The sequence below is a fragment of the Diachasmimorpha longicaudata genome, chromosome 5 (assembly GCF_034640455.1).
Source record: "Diachasmimorpha longicaudata isolate KC_UGA_2023 chromosome 5, iyDiaLong2, whole genome shotgun sequence".
Classification (NCBI taxonomy): Eukaryota; Metazoa; Arthropoda; class Insecta; order Hymenoptera; family Braconidae; genus Diachasmimorpha; species Diachasmimorpha longicaudata.
This window is the reverse complement of record NC_087229.1, coordinates 2847757-2869365: the sequence shown is the minus strand read 5'-3', so window position 1 is coordinate 2869365 and position 21609 is coordinate 2847757. Positions and strand designations below refer to the sequence as shown.

The 21609-nt window shown below is 38.8% G+C and overlaps 5 protein-coding genes across 13 annotated transcripts in view; 2 read left to right on the top strand and 3 right to left on the bottom strand.

Moving 5' to 3' along the window:
- The window catches only part of Brp (bruchpilot), a 76638-nt gene extending 62756 nt beyond the window's left edge, over nucleotides 1–13882 (bottom strand). For 4 of the 6 annotated variants that reach the window (XM_064121349.1, XM_064121352.1, XM_064121350.1 and 1 more), the window contains exon 1: nucleotides 11408–13881. In XM_064121349.1, the coding sequence (XP_063977419.1) occupies nucleotides 11408–12187 (780 nt within the window). In that variant the 5' untranslated portion in view covers nucleotides 12188–13881. Of the gene's footprint in view, nucleotides 1–11407 lie in introns of all 6 variants that reach the window. The other 2 variants (XM_064121355.1, XM_064121356.1) reach the window with 1 other exon arrangement.
- LOC135162659 (beta-hexosaminidase subunit beta-like) overlaps nucleotides 1–20206 on the top strand; it is a 50870-nt gene extending 30664 nt beyond the window's left edge. The window contains exons 1-6 of one of the 4 annotated variants that reach the window (XM_064121361.1): nucleotides 14470–14755; nucleotides 16019–16324; nucleotides 17406–17605; nucleotides 17949–18162; nucleotides 18419–18534; nucleotides 18677–20206. In XM_064121361.1, the coding sequence (XP_063977431.1) occupies nucleotides 17429–17605; nucleotides 17949–18162; nucleotides 18419–18534; nucleotides 18677–19780 (1611 nt within the window). In that variant the 5' untranslated portion in view covers nucleotides 14470–14755; nucleotides 16019–16324; nucleotides 17406–17428 and the 3' untranslated portion in view covers nucleotides 19781–20206. Of the gene's footprint in view, nucleotides 1–14469; nucleotides 14756–16018; nucleotides 16325–16370; nucleotides 16419–16980; nucleotides 16997–17405; nucleotides 17606–17948; nucleotides 18163–18418; nucleotides 18535–18676 lie in introns of those variants that run through there. The other 3 variants (XM_064121360.1, XM_064121359.1, XM_064121362.1) reach the window with 3 other exon arrangements.
- On the bottom strand, nucleotides 134–4583 carry LOC135162661 (uncharacterized). The gene is made up of 6 exons (XM_064121365.1): nucleotides 4324–4583; nucleotides 4016–4231; nucleotides 3136–3309; nucleotides 2834–3028; nucleotides 2148–2590; nucleotides 134–1916 (listed from the first exon to the last, which is right to left on the bottom strand). Exons 1-6 carry the CDS (start codon nucleotides 4580–4582, stop codon nucleotides 1566–1568), a joined length of 1638 nt encoding a protein of 545 aa, XP_063977435.1. The 5' UTR covers nucleotide 4583; the 3' UTR covers nucleotides 134–1565.
- Nucleotides 5884–8031, bottom strand: LOC135162662 (uncharacterized). Its single transcript, XM_064121366.1, has 2 exons — nucleotides 6097–8031; nucleotides 5884–5909 (listed from the first exon to the last, which is right to left on the bottom strand). The coding sequence occupies exons 1-2, from the start codon at nucleotides 7445–7447 to the stop codon at nucleotides 5899–5901; spliced, it is 1362 nt and encodes a 453-aa protein (XP_063977436.1). The 5' UTR covers nucleotides 7448–8031; the 3' UTR covers nucleotides 5884–5898.
- Nucleotides 20207–20244: 38 nt separating the features above from the next.
- On the top strand, nucleotides 20245–21586 carry LOC135162666 (late cornified envelope-like proline-rich protein 1). The gene is made up of 4 exons (XM_064121380.1): nucleotides 20245–20383; nucleotides 20479–20617; nucleotides 20855–21059; nucleotides 21322–21586. Exons 1-4 carry the CDS (start codon nucleotides 20376–20378, stop codon nucleotides 21360–21362), a joined length of 393 nt encoding a protein of 130 aa, XP_063977450.1. The 5' UTR covers nucleotides 20245–20375; the 3' UTR covers nucleotides 21363–21586.
- The last annotated feature ends 23 nt before the right edge of the window (nucleotides 21587–21609 follow it).

Below are 21609 nucleotides of genomic sequence, written 5' to 3'. Positions count from 1 at the left end.
TTGCCGAACTTTGGCCGCATTCTGGGCTGACCATTCGGCCCGAAATTGGCCCAGATTTACGACCAGAGCTGTGGCCAGGCTCCAACCGTTGCCTGTATTGGGTTCAGAATCACCAATAAATATATGAACGGTATATCTGATAAGCAGACATGTATTTATTACCTTCAACATTATACAGAAAACAGTTTTATTATGTGACAAAACTTATATTTAAATTTATTAAATCTATTGACAAAAAAACTCAGCCAATCAAAAACTTTTTTCCTCCTATCGACATAGTACATGTTTTCATCCGATTTTGGTTGAACAGTTAAAGATATGCAGTGTTTGTATCTCCAATTTTCATGAAAGATAATCACAACTATGAGATTTTTCCGCGAACAGAATATGAAAACTCAAAAAAATGATTGCAGGTATAAATTGTAGAAAAATCTTTTGTGGATTATTTTCATCCGCTTTTAAAATAAATAATCTACGTAGATCATTTGAATCCGAAATTTAATACGACATACCATATTAAGTCTTAATAAACTCTCTCTTACAATCTAATAATATTAGCAGTCAGTCTTCAGAATTCGAAGATTGTATTAACAAAATATCCAACAAAATAACGCACCAATGTTATTTTTTAAATTAGTAGTTTAGAATTGATAAATTATCGTGCTTCAATTCAAGCATGAAAACAGTCATTATAATAGCAATATTATGGATAATTTATTCCGCTATGGATGATAAGAATTAATTCTTATATCCATAGACAATTGCTGATACGAATTATCCTGATAAGAATTATTTTTTCATCTCGGAAAGACGTCCTTTTTTTACAATAATGTTTTCTCCATCTGCAACTCCGGAACACAGAATGATATTTAGTTGCATTGATTGTGTGCTAGTTCTATATAATATTGCTTATTATATTCACTCTTTCAAACAAACTTAGAAATATAAAAAAGTCTTGGATAGGATTACATATAACTAATTAATTTCAACCCTTAAATTTGAAATCTTTGGGGAATATGGACGCAGTCCGATTGTGAAACTTCAACCTTATAAATATTATTTGACTTGAATCACCAAATACTGAAAACAGCTCTCAATGGCTGAAATTACTTTCATTAGAATTTTTCTTAAAAATTAAAAATCCACTTATTATTTTTCCCTTTAAACTTTTGGACATAATATTTAATCCCTGAACCAACAACGGATATTTATTCCCGTGATCTAACTTATGAGGAAATGACATAGAAAATACTTTATTATGCTAAGATACATCACATTTTCCAATTGTTATTTCCATCTTCTGGATTTCCGACCTCGCCAGGAGAAATATAATAAATATAATTAATACTTCAATGACAGCCGAATACTAAACAATATTCATATATTAATATATATTCTGCCCAATGAAACGCCTCGCGATAAAAATATATTGATAATATAAACTTTTCCTATTAATCGTACCTTTTATCAAGAATATCACAACTAATACAATTACGAAAATGAACTAATGGAGTCATATTAACACAGTGATTTTACAATTCCATTTATCCCGGAAAAATGAAGTATTATCGATTGGTATCAAAGGAACAAACTGAATTATTCTCGTTATGATGACTTGACCCGCGTTGTCGTTCCTTACGCCCACCCTCTCGATCGCCAGAACGTGACAACCAAGTACTTACTTCTGACATTATCTTCTTCTCATCAGTGCTGGATCCTATTACCTCAATTATCACATCAATCAGTACTTTGCATACTGTAGTGTTATAAAAATTTTTCTTTTTCTTTCCGCCAGCTTCCTTTCCGTAACCAGAATAGTGCAGTGACACTGTCTTCCTCAGAACCGCAGATAGGATAGTGGAAACACATATTTTCATCTCTTTTTTATTGCTTATCAAAACTCTCATGAATAATCGCTAAAAATAAAAGAAGGGAAATTTTTTTGAATTTATGAACATGAGAAGACATCTTTGGGCTCATCGCCAGCGGGTTGGTTCTATAACCAAAGCGTTCCAGTGACGTAGACTTGAGTCCCGGTGATGAAAGATTTTTTCATCACCAGAAAACGAACCCAGTGCATGTGTCACCGCCCAATTTATTGATTTTACATAAAAAAGAAGAAAAACGATCAATTTCAGATATATTACCAGTGTTTCTACGAGATTTGGGTCCGTTGTCAATATCGCTTCGTATTCCTGGAACTTATCATCCATTTCAAATGGTAGTGGCGTAGACATCTGCTTCTGTATTTCAAGCAAGCTAGGACCAGAAGCTGGGGCTAGATTAGTGCCAATGATTGTGGTCTTGAGCTCATTCATAGACTGCTTTAAATCGTAAGCCATCCTGCGTCTTAAATTTTCGAGCTTTTCATCTAATTGCTGATCAAAGTAATCTCGAAGGGAGTTCAGGATTCGACGTTCATTATCAGCATAATGACTAGATGACAACTGGTTTTGTGGTCCCAGCATTTTTGGCATCTTAGCAGGGGGTACCATCATTGATCGTGAAGTTTTTGGAGTTCCTGGGCTCACAATCGAATTCAATCCGTCTTCAGCGCGTGTAGTAGACGATGCACGCCTTTTTCGGTTACCTTATGAAATTAAAGGAGGACCAAACGATATAAATTGATGGGTAGCAGCATCAGATGAAAAAAAAACTACCCAAGCCCCCACCAAAAATATATAATATAATCTAATTCTATATAAGTTCCGAATTTTGTAAAGAATGTTCAAAATATAAATTGGACCATTTTCAAATATTTATAAATATAAATTTTTTCATGCGGGAGGAACTTGGCCGATGATTGGTCATGGAATATCCGAGCCGATTTTACCTGAAGCGTTATGGACTAGTGGTGAAGGAGGTGTCAAATGAAGTTCTTTTCTTGTATTTCTCGCTGAGTCCATCGATTTTGTAGGTGACTGCAGAATTCCATCGGAGGAATCATTGCTCTCAGATTCATCAGTTTCGACGTCTTTAAGCAAAGTAATATTCTTCCTTGACCGCTGTTTAAATGATAAACATGCACCTGGAAATTATTGAAAATGATGATTTATCCCTGACCGGATCATTTAATTAACACGAACTTAGAATTACGTGCTACAGTCCCATATTACCTCAAAATTGATTTATTACCTGTTGGTACAGATCGCGATTTACTCGACATTTGCAAAAAGCCAGAATTATTTTGAGCCTTTGAGGCTCGAATCTCCTCAGGATTAGCTATAAGACAATCATGATTTTCGTCTTCAGAGTCAGATCCACTCTGGTAAATGCTTTGAAATCTTGTCTTTGGTTTTGCTTGTATACCTACGAAATTTTACAAGTTTGTAGTGAAGTAGTAACACAACGTAAGTTGTCTCCAGCCTTTGTTTTTTATAGCTATTTCAAAGTGGGGAAAGAATGCATGCATTTGAAAAAATATTTTTTTTGTAGAACCTATCGCTCCTACAAAAAAGGTTTCTATCAAAATTTTACCATTTTCCGTAGATGTTCACTTTGATTTACCTCTTCACAACAGAATTATAATGCTTTCCTACATAAGAGATGGTGGGGAAAAATGGAACGTTTCTCGTCCCCTCAACATTCCAATGCTTTTATGTATAAACAATCATATCAAGTGTAAATCATAAATTTTCCACTTTATCTTGTTCGCACGTAGTGATTTCTGTTAGCGACTCAATTTTTTGATGAGTAAAGAATTGCAATAAAAAAAAATAACCTAATATTTTTCGACCACAACATAATAAAAATTTTCTTATAAAATCATTCAATGCGATTCTCTCTTAAAACGATGTTTCGAGACAAATACACATGTAATGACTGCACAGATACATAATTAATATTTATTTTGTAAAAGATTTCAAAAATTCGGTCAATCTAATTCCCAATTTAGGGAGCGATGGGTCTTTTGATGTTAAATACGAGAGTTGAATAAATTGGGGATGAATAATTGGGGTTAAGAGTGGTTATAATTGTTGATAATTGACTTTTACTTCATATTAACAGGACTTACCAGACTTTGGAGTTTGATTTCTAGGTGGAATCGGGATTTTAGTACTAAAGATGTTGTTTAGTTGAGACTTTGATGCAGTTAAGGGTTTTGCTGAAATTTTTGCTTTCGAGGAAGTTTCGGACCTCCCCCCCTTTCGATCATTTTCACCATCGGTTGTCTCACAGTTGAGAGTTACTTGGGCCTTTTTTAATCTTCTGCGACCCTGATCCAAATCAGCTGAACACAATCAACATATGATCCTTTAATATTGAAATGAACCCATCGAGCAATTCATCAAGTTATAAGTGGAGTCATTTCAATTTTTGTACCTGCTCCGGTGATGAAGCAAAATGGATAACTTTGCCAAGAGTCCTTGGGCGAGTGCAATTTTTCCAAGTAGTCGTCAAGTAGATGATATTCAGTTGTCGGTGGGAATTTACAGGTGTCTTCTTCTGCACTATTAAACCATTTTTTCGGCACCAAATCAATGCATGGTAGCCCTTTTTCGTTTTTCTCGAGAAATTCGATGACTGCGAATGGTTCGCTGAGATTTTTTGGATCGCGAGATGGATGTGAGGTTTCCGACATTTTAGGTTATGAAAAAAAATCACGATTCGTACAATTGAACCTGGTGTTTTCGAGTAGTTTCATATAAACTGATAACTTTGCAGAATGATGCATATAGCTTATTATTTAACAGAAAAAATTGCGTTTCTATTTCCATGTGTTTTGAACGGTTTTTTGTCATCACCCCACTGATGCTTCTTTTTTAGCGCCACTATTCCTTCAAAACGATTATATCACAAATATCTGTCAAACACTTAACACACATTTAATTCACATTAAATTCTCACTTCTTGTAATTTACCGTCAACTTAGTTGGTGAAATCCGAATTTGAGACAAAAAGCCCGATAAACGGATGATACGAGCAATTATGAAAGGTTATGTACACGGACGCCAGATCTAACCGATTTATGTCCCACTTGCATGTAACGACTCCACTATTGAAATTTTCTAACGACCTCGATGATCGGATTTTCATGTCGATTGTTGATTTAAAACATAAAATTGTTTGTTTCTTCCACAATTTTAATCACGAGTTCAACTAAAACATATACCCTCATTCATATACCCTCTTACCAAAAAAAAACTGCATTTCACAATGCGAACAATTTTTACGTTATTTTCTAGTGGAGGAGGGATATGGCGTATTGTCGTCCAGTTACATTTAATAAAGCACATTTGTGTTTAATTTTGTGTGCCTTCTTACATGTCATTTCAGCTGCCCAGGACTTAATGTAGAATATTCCTACTCGACTGGAAAAGTCTGGATAACTAAACGCCTCTTCCCTACTACTTTCCTGGTGTCCGAAAATATATATACCAGTAAGATCATCACAAATTTTGGATTTTCCTGATTTAACGAGAATTTGTGAAATTACGAAAACTTTCTCAATATCTAGGAGTACCACGTTATTTGGATGACTTGTCGTCAAGGTTAGACCATTGATGTTGATCATATTTGATGTTAAATGAATTTCCCCATCAATTATCATCGTTGTAGGCTTTCTCGCGATAACCCAATCACTCAGTATGTGTTTCTGATTAATTACCATGGTTCCTCCAGACTCCATCTCAGTTAGTCTGTTGATAATTTGTGTGAGTGGTTTTATCGAAGAATGAACGAGTTTTTTAAATAAACCAATGTAACTCTCTCCCCAAAACGCTGAGAGCTCATTCAGAGGAATTTTAAAGTATTGGGCATCATTAGCAACGTGGATGATACTATGCCAACTGAGAACTTGAGCCCCTTCATCATTATAAACATCAGGTAACGTCTCGAAACAAATTTTTAGCAGAGATCCAGCATATTCACTCAAATCCTTAACGAATTCCTTACTGTTTAAAATTCTGCTAGCAAAGACAAATAATGAGAAATGACAACGTAAAGGTTTCGGTAAGAAATCTTGTAACACGACGATACCACAATAATTAAGGAAAAACTTGAATTGTGATGCTTTCCATCTTGAGATATTATTCACATCAAATTCTTTCCTTTGAAATTCAATAGGGATATCGGCTTTTAATGACCTCATAATACCATCAAGCCGACGAACATCAGCTAATTTGATCCTCTGGGCTGAACTTCTCGTTAGCCATTTATCCAGCAGCCATTTCATATTACCAGAATAGAATAAATGCATTAAATCTAATGGCACTTGTTTTGTCAGATCGAATCTATCCAAAGAGAGCAGCGGGGACACAGAACCTTCATAATGATGTTCTGGTTGAACTCGCGTCTCGTAGGATACTTTAGTGCGTAAATTTGCATTGGTCACTGGATATATGCGTTTTCCTCGTCTTCCACAACCTACTGTAATGCCCTTGGTGAAACACCTTCCACAGGCATAGAAGGCTCCAGGAGCTTTGTGGCAGCAAATGAATGCTCGAGCTGGCGAATCAGCCACTATTGCTACAATTTTCACCTCAAAAACCTTGTCATCAATGCGCAAACCATTTTCTTGGAGTTCATTGGCCTCTTCAACAAAATCAGTCATGAATTCTGTGGCTGATAATGGTTTCCCATCCCCACAATAAATCGCGGCAGCAAAGGGTTTGGTAGTGTAATTTGGATGCTGTATTTTTATTGAAATTGGCCAAATTTCCTTCTTAGCATTCCGGTATACCTGCATACCGTCAATATGAACCAGAAGAGAAATGTCGTTTTCTCGATAAATTTGAGTTGAAATTATTTTTCTGAGTCCCGAGGCGATTCCCAAATAAATGAATTCACCTGGAATCTCATGAACTCCTCTCATGGTTGTTAGGTGTCTGCAATGGGGAGTTTGCAAAAGCTGCCGTGTAGTCTTGGGTATTGATGTGTAACCTTCACTTCTTAAAATGGCTAACAATTCATCGATTGCTTCTGCTGTTGTAGCTCTTCTGAATTTCACTGCCCATTGATTAATTTTTTGCTCCATTCCCCGCGGTTCCAATTTGTCCAGAGTTTGTGTATTCTTGTCTCCAATGCTGTCAGTGAATACTTTGTTGAAATCATTGTCAATGTCATCTGAATCACCATCACAACCTGAGCCCCCAAGAATTGGTTCATCCCTGTCTCCAACGCTGCTATTGGATTCACTGATGCAATCATTAAGATGCTTATACGAGCCACAATCACCATCACCACCCGACCAACTATCACCACAAGCACTAGCATTATCATCGAGATGTCGAACATCGACATCTCCACTAATTTGATCCACAATAGATCCACTACGGATAGTTATTTCATTGGCTGTTGGCAAACTAACCTCTTCCTCATCGGCATTATTGCGTTCACTGTAATCCGGAGTTTTTTCTTTAGCGCCTTCTACGTTTACAGATTCTTTTTTCTTCAGTTGATGAAAATGTCTGTATTTTTTAACCCGTGAATATGAACTCTGAGACATATTACAATAGTAAAAGAGTAATATTAAAATAATAAATTGCCGCACACGACACTCATGTCTACTGCCACAATCAGACTACTCAACACGCCATCTTACGGGCTGTTGTCATAGAATGTGTGGTATACGGTGATATCCACGCATATTTTCCCCTGAAATAGTATGTTCAGAAGAAATAATGGTACCTTCGGAAGAAGGAGAATCAAAGGACGAAAAATTTAGTGAAGGAACATTCCCCATGAGAATTCAATTTTTGGAATGCTGTTCCATATGGGACCCAAGCCTGGCAAACCATGCCCCTTGTCTGCCTGGCCATGTCTCGGGGCAAGCTTGGTGACCCAAGCCTGGCAAGCCATGCTCTTTACCAGTCTGGCCATACCTCGGGTCAAGCGTGGTTGCCCAAGCCCGGCAAACCGTGCTCTTTGCCAGTCTGGCCATACCACGGGCCAAGCTTAGTGACCCAAGCCTGGCAAGCCATGCTCTTTGCCGGTCTGGCCATGCCTCGGGCCAAGCTTGGTGGCCCAGATCTGGCAAGCCAGTCTCGTGCCAGACCTGGCCCGTTTCGTGGACATTGGCATTTCCTACCTGGGCGAGACGTAGCATTGTCTTTAATGCTTTGTCATTTTATTTTTCATGTGAGTTCAACTTCGGTAATTGTACGAATTTTTCGAGCTTGATTCTTCAAAATTGTCGTAAAAAATTGTACATCAATTTTAATTATTCAGAATTGGGTTAAAACAGCTGGAATACATTATTTTTTATAGCTCAATAATTATCTGTATAGCTAACATTAGAGCCAGGTATTGTTGGAACGATCCATAAGGATTCGGGTAATATGGAAACCCAAAAGACGTGAAAATTATGTCAAGCTAAGAAGTTTTACTTGTGAATAATGAGAAGGGTAAATAGCGAAATTATAAGATAAGTTCTGGTCCCGCCTCACAATCGGGGCTCGCAATCTTAGAAGTCATAAAAAAAATATCGCATAACACATGAAAAATTCTATGGAAATGGTGGAGGCGGATGTATGGAAATGTTGGGGGTAAGTGCATTAAAATTTCTGAAGGACCACTTAAAAGTTATGGAAAAATAGGTATTTTTGTCACAAGACCGCAAAACACTTTTGTCACTAACTTCGAAGTTGATTTAATCGAACGAAGTGAGGATAGGATCGCGGTTTATCGAACGTAATGCCAGAATCTAGCATCACAAAATAATAAAAATATATTATTACCGATGTGATGATAACTATTGCCATCCCCTCGGCTTAGAAAGTCATATTTAGGACCTGATGACTGAATTTTCTGACCAGAGTCAGTGGTTCATCATTTCTGGTGCTTAATCCATTGCCTTGGAATTTTTTTTCTATATCGTCAGGAAATTTTTGATGTTAAATTGTTCTGTATGTTCGTTGCTTTGAAATATGGGGAACACTTTCACGAAATGCGAATTGCGTTATTCACTATTCTGTGCATCGCAATTTCAGGACAACAGTTTGGTAGTAGATATCGCGTCCAATGGAAAATCGATTTTATACGTTATGGTGAATATGTATTTCACCACTGAATTGAGTTATCTCCGTATTTCACATTGAAATTTAATATTGAACCCCACAAAATTATTCATTTTACAACAATACTGCTAATTCCCCGAACAACGTGCGTTTAGCCGAGAGAAAAATTTAAGTGTTGATATGTTGCCCCTTTAATTCGAATTGAATGTTATTTCAATATTTTTTTTTATATAATTTTCAAGAAATATTCTGGCACCGAAAAAGGTATTAATTTATTGTGCTGAACATCCAATTATGAATATGGTGCCATCAAATTCTGAAATGTGGTGAAGAAATGAGGATATTTACCTCAGTTAATATTATTTCGAATTTCGAAAATGTGGCGGGCTTGATGACGACAGTAGCTAATTGATGAGGAGAATGGAGTGCATCAATTGAATTAGTGACTAAATTAATTTGATGATTGGATACCTGATGGAATCAACTTATATATGTTACTGCGTATTGTCAACCATCTGAATACCACATTAAATGTTCCCTCTGATATTCAAATTTCAACGATGAAATTGAAAATCTCTTCAATATTCCTCAATTTGGGGGATTCACAGAAATAAATGTTCATTTTTGTAATAAATTCAGGGGTTTGCAAGCAATTGGTCATCGACATCTCTATCTTTCCATCTCCAGCTCTACATCCCTGCATTCTCTGCATAAAAATAAAGAAGCAAAATACCCAGATATTCCGAGAACTATCAGACATGAAACACGAATTTATAAGCGAGAAGCCCTCCACAAAAGAGTTCCTTTCATAAATTTCTTGAAGCTCCTTATCAAAGAGATAAGTCTATGAACATGAGCCACATTGGTTTGCGAAAATTCCAGGAATTAACTGATTCATCAAAATGTACTAAAGAGCCTTCTTTGCGTCCAAATAAATCCCTACAAAGGACCGGTCCCTCAATAAATCCCCCTCAAACCTTTCAAATCCAAAAATCCATTTGTGATCTCCTCCATTCTCAACCCAAATATCTACGATTATTCTTCCAATAACAATTCGGACGATCATTGTAATGATTTTTTCCACCGTTGTGCCATTAAAACGATAAATAAAATTTCACATCCTGACGAAGGAAGTTCAACCGAAGGCACCAAGCCAGGAAACCAAAGACCATTTGCCTTTTCCTGCCCCAGAAAATCATGAGTCAGCGACTGGGCATTCACTTTGTGTGAAATACCCTAGTTAATTTCATCAAAAAGACCCCACAATTTACCATCCAACCTTCCATTCACAAAGACTAAAGAGAATCGATTAAGCATTCAACGTCCAAGATTTTTTTTCATTTTATCCCATGAACCCGATGAAAGATTTCATTATATCAAAATCATCTGTGACCTTAAGTCGCGGCAAAAAGCCAAAGAATCCAGAACATCAGTTACTCTTTCACTCGTCGTGCCAATGACTCATTCTAGCACTCATCTTGAGGATGAAATCTCTGGACACGTCTGGTGTGTAAATAATATGAATGTGGAGGATGTATGTGCACACATACATCCCCGTAGATGAGATATACGAGCAGCTGGATATTTAGTGCGTGAGTATATGATCTATAGTCACTGTACAGCCTGTAGCCCCCATCATTGGAGACCTTCGTCAACAGCATTCAATTGAATTTCATTACCCAGTGTCTCGATATGCATTCGTTGCCTACGTCAATTATTCTTCAACGAGCGTACGTTCCTTGAAAGACATAAAATTGATCGAATACTCGAGATAATGGAAATGTTCGAAGCAGAAGAGAAAGAGTGATGGCGAGGCAAAACAGACGTCTGAGTTTCACCCAACAATTGAAGATGAGAAGATGAATTGAGAATGAGATTGCAGCTTATTTTGGGAGTACGAGAGGGACCTCTTTTACGGACTATTTTATTATCTGCAAGCAAGATTTCTTGACATTTCTAGTTCTACCGCGAGAGCCGAGAGGAATGGGAGAAGATGAAAGAACTCTGGCTCAATACTGGCCGAGAGGAATTGTATGATTATCGTTAAATGAAGACAAGTCGAGAGAAATTTCACAAGAGGCCATATCTCTTGACTGGAATTCTAATAAAAGCATTCGAAGAAAAAATTCTGACTTTCGACGAAAAATTTTACTTCTAAGATTAATAGAGAGGGTGAGGGAGAATTTTCCGATCGCGAGAGTCATTGCATAACACTTTTTACACGGTTTCATACAATATCACGAAATATCTATCGAAATTCAGTAGTGACCTCCAAAATGTGAATTAAATTAAAATTAAAATCATTAGAAGAGGTAATATAAGCTCAAGGGAACATAAATTATCCTATGGTCTTGCATCCCCCACTTAGAACCGCTATTTATAAAATGATTAGAATTCCAATTGAGATCGAACATAGCAAGAGAACCAAGATAATTTGAAAAAATCCATACCTGATTCTCCGAGTTGAGTAACTTCAATTGTTCAGTGATGAGACTGTACTTAGTGCTCTCCTCCTTTCTAAGTGCCCTCTCCTTCTTCAACTCCGGACTCCAGAAGGTCTTGATACTGTGCATCGAGCTCCCAAGCTTCTGATTAGTGAGCTCGAGTTCCTTCTTAAGGTTCCCAAGCTCTCTCTGAAGATCGTTATTCTGATGCTGCAGTTCCCCAATATAAAGCCCACCATCCCTGAGTAGATGGGGATTGGGGCTCTGCCTAGCTGATCTCGATCCATAGACATCTTCATCCAGATATAAACCACCCCGATCTCTACTGCGCTCTCTGGGCTCACGTATTGGTACAAATTCTCGATCATGATCAAGAATTCCAGCTGATGCACGATCCAAACTTGTATACCTGGCTGATAGACCTGAAGCCCCTGACATACCAGGTCTCGAGGCACTTCGTGACCGATGATGACCCCCACCCCCAGTGGACATACTTCTACCCCTTTCCTCAAGCATAACTGGGCTACCCAGATCCTCGTCACGTGAATAAAAAGGACTACTCAACTGATGATGCTGATAAGATCCATAACCAAGGTGTTCTGGTGAATTATTACCACTTCTCGTTCCACGTTTACGTCCAAGAGGGCTGCCCCGTCCACTGGCATAACTCCTCGATGGGCTACGATCAACTGTCGGCAATTCCGCTACGCGTCTACTACTACGCGGTGATCTAGTCCCACCACCTGGACCAACCACCCCACTTGAGGCGTATGGGTCCCTAGACATATCTCAATAAACGTCTTGCTATTCTATCCTTCCCTCCCCTCTCCCTTCCACCGCCCTTTTTCTTCTAATCTGACTTCCGCTACTGCACACTCCCCACACAAAAATCCCCTCCTCACCACCCTCTCCTGTAATTTGTTCCTCTCCTGCTCTCCTCTCCTCTCATTCGCCAATCGACTCTCTCACTTTTAGCCGACCTGACCCACTTGCCTACGTTTTTCCCACCCTACATATATGTCGTCTATTCACTTCCCACTTCCCAGTTTCTTCAAGGTGGAGCTCCTGTCGGCCTCTCCTCCATGCAACCAGAAGGATCAACATTAACTGGTTCATTCGATTCTTGATTGGTGAGGATTCGCCGAGGAATTTTCCCACTGGCAAAATGGAGCCACTCCGGACACTTCTGATTCAATTTTTCCAATACCTTTTTTTTTCTTTTTTTTTTGGTTGTCCTGACCTTTTCCGATGCTGGTGGTGTATCGATTGCGTCACGTGCTCAATGACAAAACGTCAATTTCCCGAGGTAGTTTGACGAGCGGTCAGGCCTCTCTCACTCCTCCACCTTTTCGTTTCACTCTTTCAATCCTCACTCGTCTCCTTCGTGTCATCGATCGACCTTCAATCGACCAATCCCATCTACCCAACAAGACTATTCTTCCGCACATTCGTGGCTCATCCAATCAACCGGATGAAGATCACTCGTCGTGGATCGGGCGTCCTCCAACAATTATTTATCCTCATCCAATTCATCTGCACAAATCATGCGTCGAGAATTGGGGCCTTCACTTGACGTTTGACTCTGTCGATATCGCTCCATGTAATCTACTAGGACATCTCCAAATGATACCACTCATACCTGAACTCAATGGATTATCATTACAACGAGATGATTGGAATTGAATTGCCCTCTGATTTGGAAGAGGACGTGAGAGCGGTGAAGACACTTGACTCACCGCTATCGATCTTTGACCCGTTTTTGGTGAATAAAACCATGGAAGTATCTCGACGAATCAAAATCACTGACCGCTTTTCCCTTCTCGCGGTTATCGCGGTAACATCCGTTACAAATTCGCCCTCGCGTCCTTATGAATTACACTCGACATTCCTTCCTTACCCACGCACGATAGTACTGGACTCGTTGGCGTCGTATGATCAGCCAAGAACAACCCTCTCTTCTTCTCCCTCACGACAAATCTGTCTTCGGATTGATGATCGTGGTGTTGATGATCCTTGACAGAGAGAATTATCCCTTGTCTTTATTCTCAGTCAAATATCTACCCCCCTCGATGTCCAGCGTATCCGGCGACTATCCAATCGATCTCATCCTCCACTACTACCGCCACTCCACTACTGCCCTCTCTTTGCTCCCTCACAGACACATTAATACACCCCAGTGCACTCAACACATACACCCAGTGACAAAAAGCTCGTCTATTTATCTCGAGTTCGTGGATGGCGATGCTACATTTATTTCAGCCGAATTTTTTCCTTTTTTCCCTCTTCGCGTCCTCAACAACAACAGGAGACCCTCACACACATGTACACACACACAATGAGGTTATGACGGGGTTTTTTGTACAAAAAAAACCCACTCGAGTCCCCCCCCCCGGCGATACACGAGTGCCGGTGGTGATCGTAGACGGTTTAAGAGGGCTCGATCGACGCCGCGACGAATCCGCGCGAGCACTGACGCCTGACGCCAAGTTCGACCGGTAATAAGCGCCGCCGTTGCCAGAGGGCGCGACCGATAATTCGCGGCGCGTGCGTAGTTGCAACAGGCGCGCAGGCGCTTTTAGGACGTGTTTAGGCAGTTGAGGGAACCGAAGTTATCGCGGCGATGACGGTACGGGGGCCGGGGCTGTCGGGGGTCAATAACGTGGGTTAGAGGGGGTTTTTGATCGATTTGGGGTTGCCGGAAACAATCGATAAGACTTGTACGGTGATACGGTTGGTTATTTTTGGGGAGAGTGATGATTTGGGACGGGGAGGCGACTCGTGGTAATGGCGGGAAATGGATACATTTTAGGGCGGGAGGGGGGGGGGAGATTTCATATTTTGGGGATTTGATGTTTGTTGCGGTGGTTGTAAGGGGTTTAACAAACATTCCAGAGGATATTGCCGGTAGGAAAAATTGGCCGGATATGCGTACACTGGTGATCAGTCTCCGATAGAAAATGGTGAGATTGAAAACAAATATGGCTACTGAAATTTCAGGTGATTTTCGTTTGTAAAATTCATGATTTTATGGAGAAATACGGTGAATAGAAAGTTTTTTTTTGCAGAGTGATTCCGCTAAGCCGCTTACACATGGCTATAGAATTGCAGAATTAATTCGAATGAAACTGGGGAATGGGAAATTATTCTCTAAAGTATCTGACCCCCCGAGCCATTTATCTATTATTGATGCTATCGGATTCAGCGGTTTACGAGAATTGAGTAAGTTGTTTCATGGCTCGTTTAAATTTACCCGAGATCGATATCCTGACCACGAGCGGGAGGAAAGGTACACCTGATGCGAACAGGGCGGTCCACAGCGGGAATTTACTACTGGCGCACATCCGGTGTCTTAAGGTAATCCTAGCGGCACATTGAGTATCGTATTGACCACATTATACATGTGTACATTTTCTATTAGCGATCTGACAGCACAAATGATGTAATGAAAATTCAATTATTCATATCCCGGGAGAATTATATCTTGATAGGATCTCCACGTTGTGAATGAAAACATCCGACGACGTCATTATCTTGACAGGAAATTGTCTTTATTTAGTCCTAAACTGTGAACACAAATAGGCTTTTCTCTATTTTCATGAAATTATTGCGGGGACTTTTCAATTCTCGTAACAAAGTAAATTTAATAATTTTTTTCTTCACAGAAAAAAATCTGCGATAAGGAATAGATTTATTTCAATTAAGTCACACTTTTACTGTTGAGAGACTTTTGCGAGAGGTTTTACAAAATAATAGTTATCTCACACATTTCAATTACCAGTAACATGGATTAATTATCAAAATATTAGTTGAAACAATTTAAAAATGAATGTGTTATTATTATAAATGAATATGTAGTCAGCATACAGGACTCAGTCAAAAATTACAAAGCTAATGAATCCTGCTGAATTTGTTGGATTATGGGATGGTAAATAACATCCGTTTATAATTAATACAAATCCATCGACCGGAGTAACAGCTACGGAAAATCATTATTATTCATAACCAAATGAGCCCTCATTGTATCAATAGAGCATTCTGCGGTTATTTCAAATTTTCATTGTCAGATTACTCACTCGTTAATTGTTGATTAATAATCATACATTTATCTTCAACTTCGACAGAGCCTCTTATTAATAATTAACGCATGCTGTTAATGACGAATGGATTTTTTGCAAAATACAAAAGTTATCAGTTATGTTCCACATAAACTTGAAGAAGTGAATAGTGAATGTTGTAAATTGTTGGGACAATACAGTAGTACAAACAGACTAAATTCAATTTGTGCTTCGAGCTGTTATACATAATTCAGTATTCACCCTGACAACGAAAAATCGACTTGAATCAGACCGATATTCCAGTTTGCATCTGTCGGAGTTCGACTTGATTTATGCCATCAATCGGCTTTTCTTCAGTGATATGAATAAATTTATCACCATTCTGAACAAATGTTCTCCCTGATTCAAAATTGATAATGTATAAATTATTCGTAGAAAATAATCCGAATTCGTCAATTCGTTCGGCTGTTTTCTCCCAAAAACGAGCGGCTTAATTTCATCAGATTAGAAAAATCTTTTCTATAATCATTCAATCATTATAAAATTATTCTCAAATTGCCAGATACCCAGCGTCAGATGGATCTCCAATGAGACCTGGAAACAAAAGCAGAGAAGAATTTCACTCCAGTAGAACAGTCGAAGTACTTGGATATTCTTAACGTAAAAATCGATGTGTCGTCGTGTGAATTACTCGTCGTGATATACGCAGACGTGTCTATAATCAACGCCTCTGATGGTTGCGAAGAGATTGTAGGCGCTCAAGGGGGCAAGGGGAAATACTGAAGGAGAAATGGAATATGGGGAAGCAGTGAATGGATAGTGGATTCCATCGTGAGATCGCGTGCGCAAGTGCCTCCGCTAGCTTTAGGTAGCGTCCCGGCGTATAAGTTGCAATCAATGAAGCTACGATTCACCTGACAGTGCCGTAAATGCCGATTCGTCGGGTGGGCGCTAGAATGATCGTAAAAAAATCATAAAGCCATTTTTTATCACTTCTCTTTTTAATCATTGTAAAAACTTGGCGAAGCTTATGTATTGATTTATCCCTTTCAATGAGCGCACGTCGAGTGATATATTCATGATTTATGACTTTTCATTGGTACAATGAAGATTATAATTTTCATCTTTTAATTTAACGTAACGAGAATTATTTATCAGCAATGCTCGACCATCTATTGCATAATATTAATAGTAATGTTTGTGATGAGATTTTCGTAGTAAATTTTTCTCTTCAATTCAATAATTGCTCATTGAGAACTTTAGGTATTTAATCAAAGGAAAATTCTCACGATTTGTCTCACTGTTTTTCTGTCTTCATTGATATTTGATATTTGATAAGATTGATTGATTTAAATAACTGGATGATATCGAAAATGTGGATAATGAAAAGAGAGTGGACATTTTTGTATTCGTATTAATCTTCTGAACGTGATTTTACGGAATCAAAACAGACATTCTTGCCAAGAAAATTGATATTCCATTTGGTTTTATATTTTTCCTGCTGGCGTAATTCATACACAGTAGCTGCTGCATTCTATTGGTAAATGAATAAACAAAGATTGTTAATTTAAGTAATAGCGAAAGAACACTTTCTATGATTTCCGAGCAATTTCTTATCGCCATTGACACAGAATGGAATGCTTTCGAAATATTAGATTATATTAAAATTTAGGAAAGTGATAAGCAAAACGCATCGCACAGCAGATAAATATATACAGAATCTGCCGACCGATGTTATCATATCATCAATCGCTAATCCCCGTTTACTCACCCTCGGTTATTCCCATCTGACCGCTGGCCCCCACACAATGTCAACGCATCAGTGATAACACAACATCACGATGAAAATACCCAAAAGATTACAGAAGCTATTCAGTACACGACTGGACCCGTTGCCCTCCACGTCGTTCTGATACGACGAGTCTGAGGTTCCTATTTTTTTTCTCTAGGTGAACTACTTGTTTATTCAAATATGTGTGGATATTTGGGAATTTTGATGTTGTTGTATCTATCTGGCATCAATGCTGATTGGCATGCAGATTTTGGGCCCTGGTTCGTGCCCACTGAAGGGGAACCCTGGCCTTCGGTTAACATGAGAAGTATCCAGAATGGATTTTTAATTCTGAGGCCGTCGACTTTTGATATTAAGGTAGGGCTTTTATAACAATATTATCAATAACTAAATACGAAAGAAAAATTGGTTTCGAATTCTCGAGGTACCTATATGTATTACCAATTCAAATAATCTTTCTGCAATTCATGGAAACTTATTCCAGACCATTTTATTTATCAGAGTCTAGTTTTTTATTCCATAATTTTGAGGATGGAATGGAGATTTCCAGGAAAATTTACACAGAGATAAATATTAAAGGAAAAATTGCTGTAATTAAAACTCTAGGGAACGTCCCAGCAAGAAGAGTATTTGAATTTCAGAAGCTTCACTTATCAGCATTATTACAATGTCTTAAAAACTCCTTCCGCCTTTTTTTCAGTTGAATCAAGATTGTGATATCCTCACCGAAGCCAAAACCAGGTACATGAGCATAATCACATCGGAGAGTCATTACGCTCGGCTGAAATTCCCGAGGCCCGAGATCAGGCGATCACTTCGTGCAGATCTGACGTTTAAGGGAGAACTGGAGGCCCTTGATATCCGTGTGGCTGGTGCCTGCGAGGTGTTACCGCACCTCCACATGAACGAAAGCTGTAAATATTTTACTGCTTCCAGGCTCGAAGCTCAACCATAAACTTTTATCACTATTAAAGCTCTGGCATTGGCTCACAAATGGACTAAGAATGTTTTTCAATCGTTTGCAGTATCCAACATGCTAATATTCGTTTGAGAGACCATTACTGTAGTCGATTTGTTTTGGAATTGTCTATCTAAGGGTTGTGCTATTTTTGTACCTCGCAATATTGATTTCTGATACTAATCTTGTTTATTGATTTTATTGCGCTTTAGATAGGCTCACGATTATTGGAAAAACAGCTGATCTATTTGCACCTTCCGTATGGGGCGCTCTTCGGGGATTGGAGACGTTCAGTCAGCTGCTGGCTTTTTCTGGACAAGGCGCAAATGTAAATCATTTAACATTTTTTACTGAAAATTATAACAGAGAAGCCCATAAATCTATTAAAACAATAAGCTGAATAATTCAAACTTCTTCATCTTGTTTCTCACAATTTTGTTAATAGTTTCCTTTGTTTTACGATGTTTCAGTTGAAAATCCAAACTCAAACAATTTTTGATACTCCAAAGTTACCTCACAGAGGCCTACTCCTGGACACGTCCCGTCACTTCTTCCCAATCTCAGATATTCTCCTGACATTGGATGCCATGTCTTACAACAAGTTGAACGTCTTCCACTGGCACATCATTGATGATAACAGTTTCCCGTATCAAAGCAAAGCTTTTCCTGAGCTATCTGAGAAAGGGTCCTGGCTTCCTGGCCTGGTTTACACCGCTGATGACATCAAACACGTGATGGAGTATGCGAGACTCAGAGGGATTCGCGTTATGCCGGAATTTGACTCCCCTGGCCATGTTAGATCTTGGGGGGAGTCACATCCGGAGATGTTGACTACTTGTTACGACACGACTGGAGTACCCAATGGTCGCCTGGGGCCCCTAGACCCCAGCAAGGAAATAATCTGGCCGTTCCTGAGAACGCTCTTCAACGAAGTGATGGATCTCTTTCAGGATAAATACATTCACCTGGGGGGTGACGAGGTTCCTTTCGATTGTTGGGCGAGCAACCCTAATGTACGTGCCTTCATGACGAGAAAAGGGATGGGGGCTGATTTTACACGTCTCGAGAGCAGTTACATCGCAGAGCTTTTGAAAATCCCTGCAGCCAAGAACAAAAGCTCTGTTGTTTGGCAAGAGGTGTTCGATAACAATGTGGACATTACATCAGACACCGTGGTCCACGTTTGGACGGGTTTGTGGTCCAAGGAACTAGAGAAGGTCACACAGGCTGGACACTCAGCTCTGTTATCAGCCTGTTGGTACCTAGATCACGTTGCAGGAGGTGGTGATTGGAAGAAGTACTACAGATGTGATCCCCTTGACTTCAATGGCGCCGATGTCAATAGACATTTGATGTTAGGAGGAGAGGCTTGCATGTGGGGTGAGTTCGTTGATTCCACTAATGTTCATCAGAGAATTTGGCCACGTGCTAGCGCCACCGCCGAACGCCTCTGGAGCCAGGGCGTTGATACCATTGAACGTGCAGCCAGGAGGCTTGAGGAACACACCTGCAGAATGAGGAGGAGGAGAATCCCGGCACAACCGCCCAACGGGCCCTCCGTTTGTTATGCTTGATAAGTTGAAAATATTATTGAATATTTGTGTAAAAAAGGATTTGATCAGGGAGTTCGAAGCAGCAATAGTTTGAATGATTGAGGGTATTTTTGGAGGTGAAGGTATTTTTGAATAATAATAATTGTGCGGTAGTTCAATATAGATTGTGCTATTTCTAGAGTTGCGAGATGGTTGAACTATTTTTTAATTGCGAGGTGGTGCTTTCCGGGTGTTTCTCATAAGGGAAAAGGATAAAAAGTAATTTAAATTGAATTTACTTTAAAGAAAAGGGTTACAGACGTCAAACAATTGTAGTTTTGTCTTTTGACGGTCATAAAGGCGAGATAGAAACGTAATATGAAACTTAATATAAAAGAAACAAATCATTTTCTAATTGAAATGATAAAAAGCGAAAGAATGTCTAAGAAAATAAAAAAATCAACTGAGCATCGTGTCTTTTGTTTCCTCTTGACCGTCGGTTTGAAATTGAAATGAGATAAATTATCAGATGAGTAACTGATCCCCTCGACAAAATATTTAACACTATCATTATAACCCATCTAAATCAATTAGTAGAAAGCAATACAATCATTTTATATCTTTAAATAAACAAATCATGATGAAGTAAGTATCTTCAATTCTTCCTATTTGTTGATAGCATCGAAAAATGCTACTGATAACTGACAATTTGATTGGATTTCTCCATGTGTCGATCAAAGAAAATGCGGATCTCCTAATCAGCCAGCAATTTCGATAATTAAAAACTCTGAACCTTCACAAATATGTCCACCTCTTTGCTTCGCCTGTCCATTGACTTGTCCAAGACCTGCACTCGGACCGAAACCGATAAAAACCGAGGTTGGTGTTTTTCAAATAAATTAATAACTGAGCAACTAAGCATCAAAGGAATTTCAAAGTCCTCGTTAGTCTTAGGGGCCTTAAAGAATTTTTAGATGTGATGCAATATATTAGAAAAATTAATGAATGATCATCCCAATTGATTTTGCCCTGCGACTTACAACAAAATTTTCAATTTTTCCTGTCAAAATATCTCGACATTCCTTCCATTAACAATTCTCTTCATCTGTATTGCAGGTTTATCTTCGTCCTGACCCATTGTGCCCACCGTACTACCCCATGCCCTGTCCACCTAAAGTTCAAGTGATATCTATGCCCATGACTCCTCCACCCCCACCCCCTCCAGCCCAACCGAGATACTGCGTGACAATAAAAAGAATTCCTGTACGTCCTCCTCCACCGCCGACTCCTCCTGTGTCTTCACCATGTCGAGCAATTTGCAGTGAGTTTTCAGGTCAAAAGGGTATCTCACATTCAAAAAGGCAGTCAAAAATTTGTTTTTGATGTGGATTATGAATTTTCTACAGTCTCGAATGAACAAAAAATTAGCAACACTGGATGAGTAACAATTAACTTTGTTATTACATTAGGTGTTATGCTTCAAATGATTTGTAAAGACTTCACTTGAATCGTTATTCATTTCACTCTTAATCGTATCTTTTTATTGCCTTTTCGGTGCCTCATTATGACATCATTTCTTCCAGTTCCTGGCTCTGCGTCATGCCCGGCCTGGACATGTCCCTGATTCATATCGACTGGGCTTCAAAATAGAAGAAAATCGGAAGAAGCCCAATAATTCATGTGAATTATTCATCAAGATAATTAATTAATTAGTTAATCCTCGATTAACTGGGGAAATTCACATAACATAGGATTTATAACAAATGTCTATGGAAAAAAATAGTAAAAGATGCTTCCATATGTTGTTTCTTATGCTAGATTTGATTAGGCGTCAATTGTCGGTCAAAGATATTAACTAAAAGTCCAACAAA

Excerpts from the sequence above, each read along its gene's own strand:
- LOC135162661 (XM_064121365.1), bottom strand. The coding sequence starts at position 4,582 with ATGTCGGAAACCTCACATCCATCTCGCGATCCAAAAAATCTCAGCGAA. Across the intron at positions 2,591-2,833 it reads ACTAGTCCATAACGCTTCAG|GTAACCGAAAAAGGCGTGCA; the intron begins GTAAAATCGGCT and ends TAATTTCATAAG. Across the intron at positions 1,917-2,147 it reads CAAATCTCGTAGAAACACTG|CGATTATTCATGAGAGTTTT; the intron begins GTAATATATCTG and ends TTTTATTTTTAG.
- LOC135162662 (XM_064121366.1), bottom strand. The coding sequence starts at position 7,447 with ATGTCTCAGAGTTCATATTCACGGGTTAAAAAATACAGACATTTTCAT.
- LOC135162666 (XM_064121380.1), top strand. Across the intron at positions 20,618-20,854 it reads CGAAACCGATAAAAACCGAG|GTTTATCTTCGTCCTGACCC; the intron begins GTTGGTGTTTTT and ends TCTGTATTGCAG. Across the intron at positions 21,060-21,321 it reads ACCATGTCGAGCAATTTGCA|TTCCTGGCTCTGCGTCATGC; the intron begins GTGAGTTTTCAG and ends CATTTCTTCCAG.